This window comes from Pagrus pagrus, assembly GCF_965226575.1.
Source record: "Pagrus pagrus genome assembly, chromosome: 18".
NCBI lineage: Eukaryota > Metazoa > Chordata > Actinopteri > Spariformes > Sparidae > Pagrus > Pagrus pagrus.
In genome coordinates this window covers 11,603,738-11,621,459 of record NC_140202.1, presented here as the reverse complement: position 1 = coordinate 11,621,459, position 17,722 = coordinate 11,603,738, and the positions used below count along the sequence as shown (strand labels likewise).

General features: G+C 44.3%; 1 protein-coding gene across 1 annotated transcript; it reads left to right on the top strand.

Moving 5' to 3' along the window:
- Window positions 1-4,664: 4,664 nt before the first annotated feature.
- LOC311274355 (protein L-Myc-1b-like) lies at window positions 4,665-8,119 on the top strand. Its single transcript, XM_084381971.1, has 3 exons — window positions 4,665-4,948; window positions 5,434-6,054; window positions 6,733-8,119. Exons 2-3 carry the CDS (start codon window positions 5,511-5,513, stop codon window positions 7,317-7,319), a joined length of 1,131 nt encoding a protein of 376 aa, XP_084238097.1. The 5' UTR covers window positions 4,665-4,948; window positions 5,434-5,510; the 3' UTR covers window positions 7,320-8,119.
- The last annotated feature ends 9,603 nt before the right edge of the window (window positions 8,120-17,722 follow it).

Below are 17,722 nucleotides of genomic sequence, written 5' to 3'. Positions count from 1 at the left end.
AGTTAAGCTGGGAGATGACTTGGGGAGCAGGCTATTGTTGGTGTTAAGCATTGTTACCCCAACAATGTCCCTGCGGAGGAAAAGATCCCCAAGTTTTAATGATGGAATAGAAGATTGGAGGAGGAGGAGGAGGAGGAGGAGGAGAGTAGCTCATTTAAATTTTATGGGACTTAAGTTTTTCTCTACTCTTTGGCAGGGACGAAATATTCCCAACATAGCAGATTGAGGGTTGGTTGGTCCTCTGTGTAATTACAGGATGTGAAGCTGCAGGATCTACAGGCTATGATCACTGCTGCTCTGCGGACAAAATAACTTGGCTAAAATATCTCTGTTTTTGATAACGTTCAACTTATTTTACATCACCCGACTAAGACTGATAGCACAACATTTTGCCTACATCATTGTTTTTCACGTATTTTAACCAAGTAAACATTTCACTGAGAATTCGGTCTCTTTTTCCAAGAGAGACTGGACCAAGAGGGCAACATAAGAACATTATTACAACAACAAAAACTGGCTTAAATGAGTCTAGTTAAAATGCATATAGTTCCTTAAACTACCCAAACTAAGCAAACTCTACGAATAACACTTTTGCACTTATGTCATGGTTGTAGAGTTACAAGTTGTCATACATAAACAGACTTATAACCATCTGTGGGTGTGACCGGGAGTGTTCCTACAGTAGATTTTCAAAGTAAAATGTAGGTTTATCTGGCCAGAGTTGAGACAAAATCACTGTTGTAAAGACTTTACAGTCACTGACTGTAAAGTCCTGGCTATGTGTCAAGTCCCAAGTCAAGACCGGTACACAATCTTTCCCCTAACTTTAACCAAAGTAAATCCTATAGATTCAATTCTGTGACTGTTTCACAAATTGACTAAATCTACTCTAAAGCTAACCACAGACTGCATGCAAACTCTCAGTTCTGGTGGGACTGTCCTGGACTTTGTACAACTGCCATCCACCCAAATCACCTCATGGTGTTCATAAATGTAATGTTTCATTAAGTCAAATGAATGTGGTGCCGAAAAGATAGTCGGTCATTGTTAAATCTGTGTCCGTGTATACGATTCCTGTTGAATATATTTTGAAAATTTGTTTCAATTGAGATTGGGAACAATGATGCAATGATGCAATTTCAAGGCAACTGGGCCGACTCCATCCACTGAGAGAGATCTCAGAAACAGAAACTCCATGGACTTCGTGGTGAGATTGTTGAGATGGTTTTTGTCAGCTTCTGCTCAAGAACAAACTTTAAATCTCAGCTATTAAACTGGCAATAGACATGTTTTTCTGCTTCAACGTATCACTGTGAAGTTAATGTTGATCGCACAATGTAATGGATATAGAATAATAAACCACTGACGAGTACATCGGCTTCTTTTGTCTGACATCGGGCATGCGGTCAAAAGGAATGTTAACTGCTGATCCATTTCTATTAAATGCTAAATGATTGAATAAAGTCATGTTTTGTCCTGTATTGTTGTTATTTGCGACTCTGAGGAAAACATAATTGATCAAGTTGTCTTTGCAACAGCAGCGCCAAAGTTGTCTGTTGAGCCAGAATGGACAAGAAGTCCTAAAGTGTTCAAGAAATAGAAATTTGAACCGTGAGAACATCATGGTAACAGGGCAAACTGATAAGGAAGATGTGGAAGTGTGATATGAACTGTTTTTGCAAAATTTGGTTTTCAAGGCCTGGACGCCTTTTTGTACACTTTTTTTTTTTTTTTACATTTTTTTGTAAATGTTCTTTGTCTTGAGCCGGATGTCAAGTCATCCCAAGTCAAAAGGCCAAAGTCCAAATGAATCTTGAGTCAGTCGAGTCTTTAAATTTAATCAAATCGTGTCTTAATCCACCAGATTCCTGACTCAGCTCTCTCGTCTGTGTCTAGTTCGATATTGACTGATTCTGCCTTCAGTACACTTGAAGAGGCCCCCCAATCAGAGGAGTGTGTTCGACCTCAGGCCTGTTGCTCATAACAGATGTCCATCAGTAATCAGTGTCATTAGCTTGGCCTGAATAGGCCCAGAGTTACTGGAGGTTTTTGTCTCCATCACTGAGATGCTTAATTAAGGAGAAGACGCGCACGCTACAGACCAAACTGATCAATAAGTCCGTCAGGAGGATGTCCAGGCCTTGGGTGGCGTATATGATTTTGACCTGCCGTTGTCTGGTCATGAGACGTTGGCGAACTCTGACCTTTTGCTGGCCCGTGAGCATAAAGCATTTGTTCACGCCACGCAACATATAGACAAATCGTGTGTCTACTTAATCATGGCCTTGTTCAATATGGTGATATCATGGTTAGTGTTAAAATGATGAAATGTTGCAGGTCATTGGATTTAACAAGGGTGGTCTCTTTCCTCTCTGGCAGAGCTGTAAACAAGAATTTAAGACCAAATATAGAAGTGTTTGTTTAAGACATTAACTTATCTCACTGTAAAGTAGATTACTCACTTCACCGGCAGCTGCAGAAGCTTCAGCGGTTGAATCTACACTGTTTGTGTAGTCGTTGTGCTCTTTTGTGTTAAAATGGAGGTCATTCAGGGACGCACTCCACCCTTCACTGTGGAGATGTTGTGTAGCCTGGAACAGAATACACCTTTTAGCTGCAAGAAGCTGAACATGGAAATGAAGGCCTATCTGCATTGAATCCCTGTCTTTTGTAATACAAATGAGACGACTTGCGACTGCATATCCACAACTTAATGAAAGTGCTCTACAGCTGCTTTGTCTTCCTTTCCAAGGAATGATGTTCCCGTAGCTGGTTATCAGTAATAACTGACAGGTTAAAAAAATATCTGGATCCAGATAAACTTGTTCAAGCTGTTTTTAACAGCTGTTGCTGTTGTTAAAAGGGGGGTTATGTGGTCTGCTGATTTGAACAGGATAAAGGAAAAGAGGATCTTAAAACCAATGTTTGGTGTCACGGTTGAGAAGCGTCTTCGGGATCAGGATCACAGACTTGCCTCTCAATGCAGAGCTGCAATGGAGACATCAGACTGGACGTGACCACTGTGTCACAGCCTGAGGCTACAACCGCTTTGTGGACTATCTCCAGTGCATCAGACTGCCGTAGTTAATTATAAGATCGATCATGATTGTGTGTATCCGAGTACCCAGGCTTGTGGAGTAACAGAATACATGTAACAGATTAGGTAATTAGGATACAAAAAATGTAACCGTATTCCATCAAAGTTACAGAAAAAAAGATGTCATTACACTACAGATACATTTAGTTAAAAAGGGGGATTACTAACAGGATTACAATTTTAAAATATAGAATGACTTTCTAGTCTCTAACCACGCACATTTCACAAGGTTCACACTTACACACTCTCTAGTAAAACCTTACAGAGCACACTCTTGTGTAGGGTGTGAGTTACATCTTTTAAAATCAATTTTGGATCCTGATACTTCCGGAGGCTTGGATTACACTGGACGAGCTCTGTGGGGCCATTTTATGTTTATCTCCAGTTGTTTTTTTTATATTTTAAAACAAGTCCCCATCCACATCAGTTGTTTCGGAGAATGCTGCAACTCTGTTTTGCTGTGAAGCTCCACTTGTCCTTTAAATAAAGAGCAGCTCTACAACAATGTAAAATTGCACACCAGCTACATGTGCTTAAAGTATGACAAGAGAAAGTACTCATGATGAAACACAGCCCCATGTGTGTATTATATCACTATTTTTTTTTTTTATTGTAGATTACTTTAGTTTACTCTTACACTTAACTTATCATACTTCTATTGTTGTTCTATTAGGTGCTGTTTTTTGCATTTACACCATGAACACTTCATATTTTGTATATTTCACAAATATTTAATACTCTATTGTCTTTATTCTTGTGAAAACTGGGCCTAGTGTGTGACCTGACCTGGGGAAGCCACCAGTTGTTACTGGCTGCAGTACAACCAGTAACCAGTAAGGAGCAAGAATTTCCTTCAGGATGAATAAAGTTCTATCTTATCTTATCTTATATCATATTTTTAAAGCAGTTGATAATTGTGTTATCATTTTCTTGATAAATCGATTAACAGTTTGATCTACAGTGTAATTGTTTCAGCTCTGTACACAGCCTTTCACTGAGGCCTTTCACTGAGGCAATTTCAAGGCTTTGAACTGAACTGTGACTTTTATTTTCTAGTCTTGTCTCTTTTAAACCTATTCTATTTAAGCTTACTTTCCTATTTCTTAACTTGTTTTAATGTTCTGTTTCTTGATGTCTTCCTATTTGTTTTTAATGTCTTTTAATGTACTGCCTTTGTGTCTTTGTGAATCATGCATGCAGAACTATGTCCACCGCTGTTTGGCAGATCAGAGCAGAGCTGAGTGTACCCTCTTTAGTGGTTCAATCTTTGAGCAGGCGTCATGTTTGGATTTTTAAAGTGATTTCTTGTAAAATGTCTAAAATGCAACCAACCAAAGCTGCCAAAGTCAGTGTAGTAGAGCAGAGGTATGTCCTCTCCTTCAGAGAGTGGTGATGGACCGTGTGAGTTATTGTGCCCATAACTGGTGTTGTAGACGGGGCGGGGCTGCGCGCCTCCCCCCCGCCTCTGATGCAGATGGAGGGGCTTACCCGGATCTACCGCTGCAGATATTTCCGAGGCTCCTCCCTGCACTTTTTTATCGCCTTATAACAGGATATCTCACTGGCGCGAAAAACGCACTGTGTGGCTTTCTGTTACACATTGTGGGGCGGACCTTGTGCCTGTTTCTTCTGAGCCCCGGCGTTTTGTTTTTTTTTAGTTGTTATTGTTGCTTTTCTGCTTAAAATAAAGCAGAAAGTATCGCCTGCGTCGAGTCACCGCATCTTTGTATCCAGGAACAACTCGGGCGGCTTTTATCCGCCTGATCTCCGTGCGCCGTGGACACTTTGCTCTTTGGCTGCCGGGGGATTTTCAATGCCCTGAATTGCGCTGTTGGATTTCACTAAGAGCCGGTGAGTAGTTTTTATTGTATCTTTACTGTCTGCTTGTGAAACTTTCAATAGTGAGTGTGAGGCGGTCCACTCTTCTCCTCCAGTTGCTCTCGCATGACGGCTCCGTGGAACAAAGCGCTGCCTACATTTCAGGAAATGCAGCCTCATGTGTTACTTTTACGCAGGATGGTGCCGTAGAACAAAAGTGTGTGGTTACCTCGGGTCCTTTTAAAAACTGCCTCTGAATCATAGTGGATGCATGTGTGTAACTGGAACATGTAATAACCTTGTGTGCCTGGGCAGTTTTTAGTCCATCGGTGCGAAGAGAGCATCCGCAAGACGCAATCAATTATTAACGTGGTCCCATATGTGGAAAGTAGGCTGTCGGGGGGTGGGGGACGTGGTATCCTGATAGTCCATTAGATGGACACTCGAGACGTGATCGCATCTGATGGGAACTACTTTAAAAAGCCCACTGCTAATCGCTGTGATATTTGCCCCCTCAGGTTGTACAGGACGTTCTTCAGAAGCCGCCGGCGTCACTCGATCTTTTCTGGGAATAAACTCTTTATTAACTGGAAACATGGAGTTCGACTGTTACCAGCCCTATTTCTTCAACGATTTCGACACGGAGGAGGATTTTTACAAGTCGACCGCACCGAGCGAGGACATATGGAAAAAGTTCGAGCTGCTGCCCACCCCTCCCATGTCTCCCACCCGGACTCTGAGCGGCGGTGCGCTGCAGCTCTCTCCGGGAGACAAGCTGAGCTGGCTGTCCAAAGTCCTGGGTCAGGACGAGGAGTGCGAGGGGCAGTACATCCCGGACACGGAGGAGCTGTTCGGCAACCTCAGCTCCATCATCATCCAGGACTGCATGTGGAGTAGTTTCTCCGCCAGCAAGCAGCTGGAGAAGGTCAACGGGAAAGTGTCAGCTGCGGCGCAGACCGGCGTCTCCCCGGTGGCCCAGATCTCCGTGAGACCGAGCAAGGCGCAGTGCGTCTCCCCCGGTGGCCAGCTCGCCGCCTCGGCGACAGACTGCGTCGACCCCGCGGCTGTTCTCACCATCCCGGCAAGCAGCTGCAGGAAGCCGGCGTCGTCTGGCTCCGAGTCTCGCTCTGATTCCTCTGGTAAGGAAGCAGTCATGCTCTAAATTGCCCCACCCTGCCCCTGCCTCAGCCTCGGGATTATATTGCCCTCTAACAATGCGTAATTTGGAAAAGCTGGGCTGCTGTTGCATAACTGTGGTGTGTGGTGCAGAGGGGTTATCAAGTGCAACCCAGTCAGTAACCTTTAGAGCTGGATTCTTACTCTCACGTTGACAATGCGCCACATGCTTGCTCAAAATGCCCATGCGGTCTTTTAAAAACCGCGCCCCCTTCACTTTTACTTGAATTTCCCCCCTCTCAATATCTGCCACTGGCTCTACATTACAATCAGAGTGCGGCAGAGGGGCGGGGGGACCGAGTCCTGGTGATTTATTACTACTACACACACAGCGACAGACCGTGAGAGATACTCTTTAACATTTCCCAAATTAGGGAGTGCCCCCTGCCAGCCCAGCTCCTCATTTAAATTGTTGATGAATGCTCAATGACAAAAGCCTGACTCCCTGCAAGCTTTGGCATGGGTGACCACTGCTGTTAACACCTCAGCTCCTGCCCTGCCCTGCCCTCCTCAGATGGAGGAGTAGGGATTTATTCACCTTACAGTCCCTTTGATTCAGCTCGACCCCCGCTCTTTCTGAACCCTGCCTGTAAAACCTCTTTTTCTGTGTATTGATGAGTTGTTTCCCTGTGTGATCACAGATGATGAAGAGGAAATCGACGTGGTCACCGTGGAGAGCAAGCAGAAACGGGTGCGGCTGGTCAATGTCAGAAAACCAGTGACCATCACGGTCCGGGCCGACCCCTGCCCCAAACGCTTCCACATGTCTGTCCACCGGCAGCAGCACAACTACGCCGCCCGCTCCCCAGACAGTGAGCCTGATGATGATGAGGAAGAAGACGACGACGATGATGAGGAGGAGGAAGAGGAGGAGGATTATGACGAAGAGCCTCAAAGCAAGCGCACCTGCACAGCTCGTGTCTCCCAGCCTGCCTCCCCCTCGGAGAGTCCCCAGAACTCTGACGCGGAGGACACTGACCGCAGGCGGAACCACAACTTCCTCGAGAGGAAGAGGAGGAACGATCTCCGGTCCCGTTTCCTCGCCTTACGGGATGAGATCCCCGGCCTGGAGTCGGCCAAGACCCCGAAGGTGGCCATCCTGACCCATGCAACAGAGTACCTCGCGGAGCTGCACACTAAGGAGAGGCGGCAGCTTCAGGAGAAGAAACACCTGAAAGCCAAACATCAGCAGCTCCTCCGCAAATTATCTGAACTGAAGCGCTCTTGAGACGAGTGTGCTTTTGAAATAAACTGCCTCATTTCACAGTCAGGAACTTTTACTCTCAAGTTACCTGTCACTTTTAAAAAGCTAAGATGTTTTTTTTATATAACAACATGCCTCATGTAAATAGCTGTGAATTTTCTTTAGAATATATTCATATTGCTGTGGGCTTCCTATGAATTGACTGTGCTGGCCAATGACCCTCACACGGGGAGGCGCGGTTAGTGTGCTGTGTTTTCTTTTTCTTTGCACAGTGTTTTAGCTGAACAGGGGTAACGGAATTGATTTTCTAGCTATGACTCAAATATTTCCTGGTATGAATTGATGGGAAATGAGAACCAGTGTGATAGTGAATATATATGTAGCCTTCAGGATGCGTGAGAAAGCTGGTTTGTCTTCATTTCATCATTGCACACTTATGATGAAGTGAAGTGTGATGGCCTCTCTGTACATATGAGTGAATGAGTCACTTCCTGGTTTGTTTTGATTGTGTGACTGATTGTTTGATGTAAAATGAGTTCTGTAAATAATATCTTATCGCTCCTGGTGAAGGAGACAGAATCCAGAGTCACTCGAGCTTCGCTCCTCTTTATGACGTGCCACCAGGCATCGAGGAATCTCTATTTTGTTAAGAAAACAGGAAAAAACGGGCAAAAAAAAAAGAAAAAGAATAAGTAGCACTGCTGTACTTTATATTCACACGTCACTTTGTGATTTCAATGCTTCTTCTGATTTTGGTTGATTTTTTTTTAAAGCATGCTAACATCGACAGCGACATTAAATTTTTATACCATGTTTGCATACAACCCTGACGTCTGTCTGTTTATTCAAACACTACACTATGTCATATAGTGTTGTCATGATACTGAAATGTCTAACTTCATTGCAATACTTTTCAAATTGATTTTCAATACCATGGGGAGAAAGTTGGACAACATTGACAGTGGTGGTTTCTAGAGTCTGTTGGGGCCTAGGGCAGGAATTCCCAGGGGGCCCCACCACCCTGCATTCAGCACCATTTTACAAATAATTTGACACCAATGAAAAATGTGAAACATCCAAGCCTCTTTTGTCAAATTGTAAATAACATTTAAAACCTAAATTAATAACTAAACAACTTCAGCTTTGTCACTTTCTATATAATCCAAAGTCAAGATATCATCAACACATAAAGCATTTTGCGGCAGCAGCTGTGCACGGTATAGTGCCTTTAAAGGGGGTTCAGTTCACCACCCATGTTTCGATATTTCAATATTTTTGTCGCTACTGCCAAGTTCCTCCATAAAATGAACATCATCTTTGAACATTTTTGACCGTGCCACTGAATTTAGTGTTGTGCTCGATTCAAAATTGCAATCACAGCTTCTATTTGTCCCCATAGCAACCCGAAGAAATCATACACCAAATTGAACCCTTGATTTAAAAGGTGGAAGTAAGAAATGACACAGATTTATCATGCCTCAGTCTGAGAGCGTGGCTAAGACGCACCACATGCTGCTGTGGTCGCGCCTCTCCAGGAACTACTATCACACACACAAATCAGCTGTAAATGAGGGCACATCATAAAAGACAGGCCTGATTTCCCCTTTGCGGTATCAGTCATATAAATGGCGCATCTTGTGCACCAGCTGCTGGTCTACAGAAGGTTAGACTGAGCTCGTCCTTGAGACTTGCCCTTGAAGAGTGTGTGTGAGTCTGTTGTGGATCCTCCCCTCTGCAGTGGCTGCTGCATGCTGGGCACCTGATGTGCTCCGAACTAGGTTACACTCACACACACATGCAATTGGTATCTTTAGAACAGTCCCTGGGGTTTGGAGACAGGGGTTGTGTGGACTGCTACTTGGATCCAGTGCAGCTATTCGCACAGGTATGCAGCACGGCTTCATGTAAGTGGCTGTAAATGGAAAAAAGTGAAAATCTCCCAATGATTTCTACATTATTAGATAACTCTACCCTCTTGTCCCCTTTGATGAGGCTTGCATTTGTTATATGACATGCCTTTTACTACCTATTGTTGATACTATATTGCTTTGTGGTCCATGTAATCGGTGGGCGTTGCGTGAAAGCCAGGGTCCTTACATGCAGCTGGTGTCCCCCAGAGAGCTACTTGAGTAATACGGGTAGAACAAAGGGTTGTAGTACAGATAGGTTACATCGAGTTATTTTCATGTTCGATAGATGAAGAGTTGTGTTTATTGGCAGGCGTGTGGGATCGATGTTAAACAGTAACCTGAGAGAAATAAGTGAATTCTCCTGTTTCAGCTCAGAGTCCCTGTAGGACTGATAACCATGCACGAGGTAAGATCCTTACACCCACATAAAATGTGGTTACCTTTACTTTGCACTCACACTGCTGAGCTCAGAATTTACAGGAAGGTGTGCACATCCTGTCCTATATTTAGGAGGGGTGTAGGGTAACAATATTATCCTTCCAGTGCATTACAGTTACCAAAAAAAAAAGGCCACATCTTGATCCTTTCAGGCCTTCGTCATGAAAAGTGGAATTCATTCTTTATGAAACTAAGCTAAATGCTTAAAGGGGCACTATGTAGTTTTGGAAAAGAAATTACAAAGGTACAAAGGTGGCAGGGTCCGCCAAATATAAACAAAGTAAGTATAAAATTGTGTTTCAGGTCAGTTTGTTTAGTCAGTTTATCCAGTCATGAATGAGTTTGTTTATTTAGTTTGTTTAGGCATCAAACAAATCAGTGAAGCTCTTTCTCTTCTGATTATAATTTCCTCCTACAAAGTGCACCTTTAATGTGTAGTGACTTCCTGCATGCATAATTCCTTATATGAGAAACTGATTTCCTGTGTGAGGCTGCTGCCCTATTTATGACCTCACCGACGTGTCTCCGCAAGCCTGGATGACTAAGGTTTGAGTGCAAGTGATTTGTATAATAAACTCAAAGCGTTTAATGCCAGTACAGCAGGATAGACAGGCACACCCTGAACTCCAACCGTCTTGCACCTCACTGGTCTTTGTTATGGCTGGGATTGGTTTGCGTTTCACCTGCTCTCTGGGCCCCATTTTGAGTCCTGAGGGCACTATTTTCTGGCACGGTTGAGCATTTCCTTTACAAAATCCGCCATTTGGTCTCAGGAGGCTCAGTTGAGGGAGTTAAATGACAATAGACAATAGATGATAGAAACTTGACTTATCTACATTTTATCAAGACATTTCTCTTGTATTTCTGCAGAGTTTAATGCTTTGTGGTCTTGAATGTTATTGGGGAACAAGTCAACAAACCCGAGAAAACTTCTAGTCATGGTAAATAGCAATCAAAGTTAGACTGACATCAGCTGCAGCTGCTGCACCGTTTGTACTTCACTACATCAGGAAGTGAAAGCAGAAATCAGATAGGCCAAAGAACAGATAGGAGCGACCTGAATGATACATTTCCTGTTACCTTCTGACTGAGAAATTCATCTGAAGAGATGCCGCGCAAGAGTCGGAAATCAATTATTAACTGAGTAATGTAGTCAAGGTTCAAAGACTTTCTCCACCAGATAGCAGAATTGCCTTTTTATTTCAGGACAATGTGACTATCCAACAACAACATGCAAAGTCTGTTTCTGGGGATGCAAATGAGAATATTTTTGGGGTAAAGATCATATCTGCATGCTGTCACTTTTTCAAGAACTGAACTAATGTTTGAACTTTAGAGTTCATCGCGTGATTAAATTGTGATATTTGTGACAGATTACAATTCTTCAGTTGGAGATATAAGATAAAAAAAAACAAGAGGTTCAATGAACATGTAGTGGGCGCCGTGGTAGCTCAGTTGATAGAATGTGAGCGCCATGTACAGAGGCCGTGTCCTCGCCGCTGTGTCCTCACGGTGGCCCAGGGTTTGAATCTGACATGCCTTCGCTGCATGTCATCCCCTCTCTTTCCAATCCTGTTTCCTGTCACCTCTCTAAGCTGTCCTGTCAATTAAAGAATGAAAAGGCTCCAAAAATTGATAAATGAAATAACCACTCAGTGGTAATGGCGCACCTATGTTTAAAAAAACAGGGTTTTTTAACAGGAAGTAATGAGGTAAGCACTCTCTTTTTGCTATATGATGTTCAGCTCTGACGGTTTACTCGCCGGACCAGATTTTCTTGTTCTCAAGTTCATGCAAACGCCCACACACTGAGTCCTTTCTAACGTGCACGTGTGACACACATGCTCATACCGTGGCTGTCTCCTTTCCAGAACATATGTGTTGTATTCACTCACATCTGCAGGCTACATTTATTTTCCGCCATAAAATAAGCCTTTTAGTCACAAACAGCTGCAAACTGTTGCTGTCCCCTATACTATATATAATGTAAGAGGATATCCGTTCAGGGCATAGACGTCTACATATTCCCAGGATAGGAGACAGCATGTGACGGACTCACTGGTGGTCACACAGGAGAGGGTGACGTGGGCAATCAGGGTGGGACTGTGGCGAATTGATGATTTGGCTGGTTGGAGAGCAGCCTCTGTCTGATTTATACATCCTCCTCACACACGCTCATGTAATAAAGAATCAAATTAATCTTTCCTTTTCTATATGAACATAAACATTCCTTCACGGTGACGATAGGGAGAGTGTGATGGCATTTACAGAACAGCGACCTGTTAGAAATACTCCAAATGTTAACCAGCTGCACTAATGCATGCAGCATTGGCACGCATTGCTGCCTGGGTAATCCTTCGATTGAATAGTTGGCCTGCGTGATTAATGGGCTAATTGCATGATTTATTGAAACAGAGAGGAGCAGACCTGTGTAGAACAGCGAGATAAGAGGAAAGTTCCCCGAGAGGCTGATACACCTTCAGAAATTGAATACACATTTGCATGTATGCTTGTGTATCCCCGATTCACCTTATGTATGGCTTAAAGGTGCACTATGTAGTTTTGGGGAAGGGATTTTTAAGCCTCAACAAATTGAATCAACAAACATTTTCGTGACTGAATTAACTGAATAATCAAACTGACCTAAAAGAAGAACACAATTCCATGCAGATCCTGCCACCTTTTCAGCTTCAAACAGCACTCTGGGGACCTTATTTTCCTCTGAGAACAGCTTGTTTAGTCAGTTTGTATTAATACCACTATATTATCATACATATTAAAATTCTGAGTTCGAATGTCTTCTCTTAAACCACACAGCCCCCCAGTGCATTCAATGTTTATTGAGTGTTACCTCATAACTTGAGTTATTGCTCGGTTAGCATCGGAAGAACAATACAAAAGCAGATGAGCGTGTCTTATCTCTGGCAAGTCTTCCGGACAAGACACACTACCAGTTATACTCGTCGCTCTGGCATTTCTTGCTTATAAACCATCACTGAGGTCCAACGACTGTGCATCTGCAGTTTGAAATATGTCTGCGATAACTGATACTTACCTTAACAGCTTTTAATTGAGCAACACATGAAGTGAAACCTGTGTTCTTGGAAAGTGGGAGGATACACTTTCGTAACTGTCGAGATCCCCCGAGCTGTCTCTGTGATAAATCTCCTACCTCTGCACTTTAAAAAGGGAGAAAAAAAACCACACAGACACACACACTCAGGCGCATTGAGCAATATTTCCACCATGTTAACTGGTTGTGTTCTGACTGGCCTGGTTTGTATGGCGTGTATACATTGCGTGTTTACACAGTGGGGCAGAGGAGGAAACGGACCATAAACACACTGCACTGGTTTGTGATTCTAAGAGCACGGCTGAACTGGCTGCTTATCTCTGACCTACATGTGGGAGAATATAGGACATATAATAAAGGCGGAAGAAAAACAGGCTTATCTGAGGATAACTTTATGATCTCCTGTGTGAGAATGAGCTGTGGTGGAATTGAATAATCTCCCATTAGGAGGTTTGGTTTAGGTGGCGCTGGGAGATTTTGGTGGTTGCTTGCTTGGAGGGAATTGCAGTCAGCTGGGGAGAGGAGAAGTGGACTCACTGTCATCCCTCGCTTACTCAACACTCAACACACTCCCTTCCTTTTATTCTATTTTTTTCAGTGGCTGCCGGTCAAGGAAGATGTGGAAAACACAAGCGGGAAGAGACGCAGATACACACATCTGCTTGTGAGTGCATACACACACACACACACACAAGCTTGCAGAAACTTTCCCTGGTCACAGCCCTGCATCTATCTGCCTACTGACCCGCATTCCAGCCCGGTTGTGTCACTGGAACTCAGCCGAGGCTGTGGCGGCTACTGTCCATCTGATCCTAATGAGGCTGTGGGCCTGCCATTGAAAAACCACATGAATATTCATGAAGTCACATTCTTTTACTGCCTGTTTCCTGTTTCACTCCATCTTTCTTGCTGTCTTCTTGTCTTCCTTCCTTTCTTTCTCTCTACACCCATTCCTCCCATAACCCCCCCCCCAGTAACAGTCTACTGGCTCCTGCCCTCCCCTCAGGTACTTATCTCCACCACCATTTGCTGATCTAGGTCAGTCTTCTGAGCTCTGTTTCTGTGTGTGTGTGTGTTGCTCACCCTCCCCATCCTAAGGCCAGTGTTACATAACAGTGATGATTCAGTTGGAACAGGCTGTATATGTTCCTCTCTCTCTGGATACATCTGGCCCCGGTTGACTGGTGTCAAACCAGTGTTTTGCTTTGAACCCCAGCCAGTCAACAAATTGGTCCACCTTAAAACCAAATAAACACACAAGGTGTGAGGAGTTGCTGCACAGCACCTGTTGTGCAGCCCAGAGCCGTTTGTTGTGGCGGTTTTCCAAAGAGCACCTTCTTTACGCTCCTCAGCTGGCAGCGATCTCATCTGTTGTGGGTCAGTAGTATTTGAGAGAAATTTCGGGAGGGTTAGCATAGGGCCAGGCAGCCATGTTGTGTCAGCGGAGCAGGCCTTTCAACTCGGCTGTCTAATCTGGAGCTAATCCTAATCCCGTTAGTGTAAACACCGCTGCCATCTGGGCCCAGACACACCACGGGTCTGATTATAATGAACCCATCAAAAGGTCTTCAAACCACCACACTGCGTGAGCTGTTGCAGGCTCGCGCTAAACTCTCTGACCTGGGGTTATGACACAGTAGCTCCGAGGATGGACATTCCCAACAGTTAATGGGTAAACAAACAAATGCATAGCCAACACTGTGCATGAGCTGATGTTAATGAAGTGAGCAAAAAAGACACATTAACTGTGTGCAAGAATCTACAGAAACAAACATGAGTAATCTGTTCCTATAGGGTCTTTGGTCATTGGAGATATAAGAGGGAGCATTAGCTGCGGTGATGTAACCATGGTGCTGGTTAATGGATAAGCAGGAGAAGGGGGGCCGTGTGACAACTGCTGTGCTACCCTCACCCTGGCAACCCCATCACCACCACCCCTCCCACCGCACAAATACACTGAATGGGTGAGAGAGGGTGAGATAGCTTGTGCTCCTGTTGAGTACTTGAAAGTTTTATATTTTATGCCATTTTTACATATTCAGGTTTCTTAACCTGCTAAAATAAGTCATTGATTCCTTTCCCATTGCCGGCAGATGAGTTTGCCTTTGTTTCTGTTTTTGTTTTTTTTAAATCGACATCAGAGCAGAGTGCCAGAAAAGGGGCAACAATCAGCGTATCCACTCCATCCATCTAACAAGCTCAAAAATGTAAGCTTAAAGCAGTTTTGCTCATGTATTCAGTGTTTTAGCATCTTTCAGCTTATTGTTTTCACAGCATTGTTTCCAGACCTAGCATTCAGCTGTTATAAGCCAAAAACCTCTATAAACCCCCTGTCTTCTACCTGTCCAGCATCTATCACAAAGTTCGCGACTAGCTGGTGAACACAGTGGAGCATTTAGCAGCTAAAGTGCAATGTATTTCTTTCAGGAGTTGGTGGAGACCAAAAACAGAGCTAAAAGGAGAATGAATACGAACACCACCCCAGTGTTACTTCATGTCTGCTCGATGTGTGAATGAAAAAGGTTTGCAAACATGTTTGCCATATTAGCTTTATATCATGATAATATGTCAATGATGCAGTCACAGCTTGTTGTACTACCCCCAAATGGCTGACAATAATCAAACGAGAGAAAAGAAACAAACACTTTTATTGCTGGCTTGTTGGTTTGTCAGCAGGAGGACACATAAACTTCTCAACGGATATCGACAAAACTTGGATGGAGGGTGGATCTCAGCCCAGAATAGAATTAACTTCTGGTGTGGATCCAGGAAATTTCATCTAAAGCTTCTGTTAGTAAGATAATCGTTTCGATAATCGAGTCTCATTCCCAACTTGTCAAATACGAGCGATTTCAGAAGGCAGCCGACCGGACCTAAATTCCCAAGGCGTCAGTATTTGACGCAACAGGAAACCCAAAGCACCAGTATTACTATCTTACCAACAGGAGCTTTAAGTTTCCCAAAACTGGGACAAGGACCTATTCAGGTTTCTGAAATCAGGATATCATCGAAACTGGGTAAAGTAATCGTAGTAACTGTACTGTTTGACACAGAATTTGGCATTATCCCAAACTGCTTTCGTAAAAAAGTCAACTTCCCCAACATTTGAAAACACATTTAAAGACACTCTTAAGATTTCAAAATAAAGTGAAGCAATCTAGGAATCAGTGCCAAAGGAAGTGAACTGATGCCAAGTATCTGATCTCAGAAATATGTTGAAACCTGTTGCTGCTGTTGGGGGTTTCATCCACACAGTAGCAGTAAAGAATCAGAGCCATTGCTACTCGCGCAGTGAACTGCCGTCTTTGTCAGCGAGCAGATGTTCCATTGTTCGGCTCCGTGGTGTAAGGTTGCTTCAGTTGAAGTTGGGACACTTGCTGCATCTTTTGAATTTAGCCCCATTGAGTGCAGTCACCACCAGCACCCACCTCCCTCTGCACCCCCAAGCTACTCAGAGAGGGGCTTTACCCCTCCCCCTCTGTCCCCTTTAACCCCCTGCAGACCTCATAGCCCCCCCACCACCACTACTAAACCCCCCTCTGGATACTTTAGTGCTTGTGCTCTTTGTCTCACCCTCGGTCAGTGATCAGCACCCCCCTACTTCACACACACACACACACACACACACACACACACACACACACACACACACACACACACACACACACACACACATCAAAAGCCAATTTATTGACCAATTACAACAGTGTGAGAGTGTATATGGAGAGTGTATTTGCACCAATATACATTTCAATGATAAAATACAGATCCACACACACACACACACACACACAAATACATAACACACCCACCCAGTGTGTGTTATCAGATGGTCTCTTATCAGATGGTGAATGTATAGTGTATAGATGCCTCTGTTTGTCCTGCATGCTTACAATTCCTTCTTTTCAGCCCTCATCTGAATGTGACTGCTGTTGTCCACCACTGTGGAGCTTATGTAATAATCAGTGCCCTGCTTTCCACTTCCCCACTATAGGCCTGTGTGTGTGTGAAACACTGAAAGAGAAAGAGAGAGAGAGGCTCTGTTATAAGGCCTAGGAAACACACAGGCAGCACACACTTCCTGTTTTTGTGTTGAGCCCATTTGGAGGCAGGAAGTGAGAGGAACCGCTTCTCTGCTCTTTTTGCTCTCTGACGGGTGAGTTTTCACCCGGCGATGCCAGAGATGCTAGTGCTTAGTCAGCTGCCGCCCACTTACTTACACTACAGATTTAGGAGGGTGGGGTGAATGGAGACCTCTCTGAAAGCCAATAACAACAAATCTAATAATATCACTTGAGTGTGGTGTGGGTGCTGTTAATGGTCTCTGCTGGCACTTTAGCAAATGACCTTCATATGGGTCCTTGGCGGTGGATGATTGCCAGGTCTTATCTCAGCAAGAAAAGGAAGAACATGCATGCGATAACAACATATGTGTGTGTGGCAGCTAGAACCCAGAGGAACCCCAGTTAGAACAAAAGAAACCGGTGGTGGCAAACATGCCTGAGTGGTCGCTTTGAAGGACTGATTCAGGTTATAATAGTCATCTGCCTTGTCTGAAGGCTTCAGGCTGTGTGTTGGGGGTGGGGAGCTGATCAGAGGTAGGGGGGTAGTCCAGGCTGTTCCCCTCTTTGTTCTGGCCCACTCCACTCATGCCTGCTTTTGTCTCCACCCACTGTCTACCACTGAGAGAGCATTATCTCTCTATCCGTCTCGCGCCAAAACAGAGAGGGGGGCGTGCTGCCTTTTCTGCCTCTTTTCTTTCTCTGTCCTTTTTCTAAGGTACATTTTTTATGTGAGGTCAACACGGTGACTCTAGGTGTGTAAAAGCCCAGAGTTCAGCTTGTGCGTTCCCCGTCTCCCTCCTCTCCTTCTCTCTGTTTCTGCCTCCCTTTCTCTGTAGCATTTCCCGCCACTCCAGGGTGCAAGGGGAGGAGAGAGGAGGGGAGTGGTGTCACACAGCCGGTATGAAGAAAGGCTGGCTCTTCTGAGCCTCGCGCCAAATGCCG

Coding starts and splice junctions, on each gene's coding strand:
- LOC311274355 (XM_084381971.1), top strand. CDS start 5,511: ATGGAGTTCGACTGTTACCAGCCCTATTTCTTCAACGATTTCGACACG. Junction 6,055..6,732: donor GTCTCGCTCTGATTCCTCTG/GTAAGGAAGCAG, acceptor GTGTGATCACAG/ATGATGAAGAGGAAATCGAC.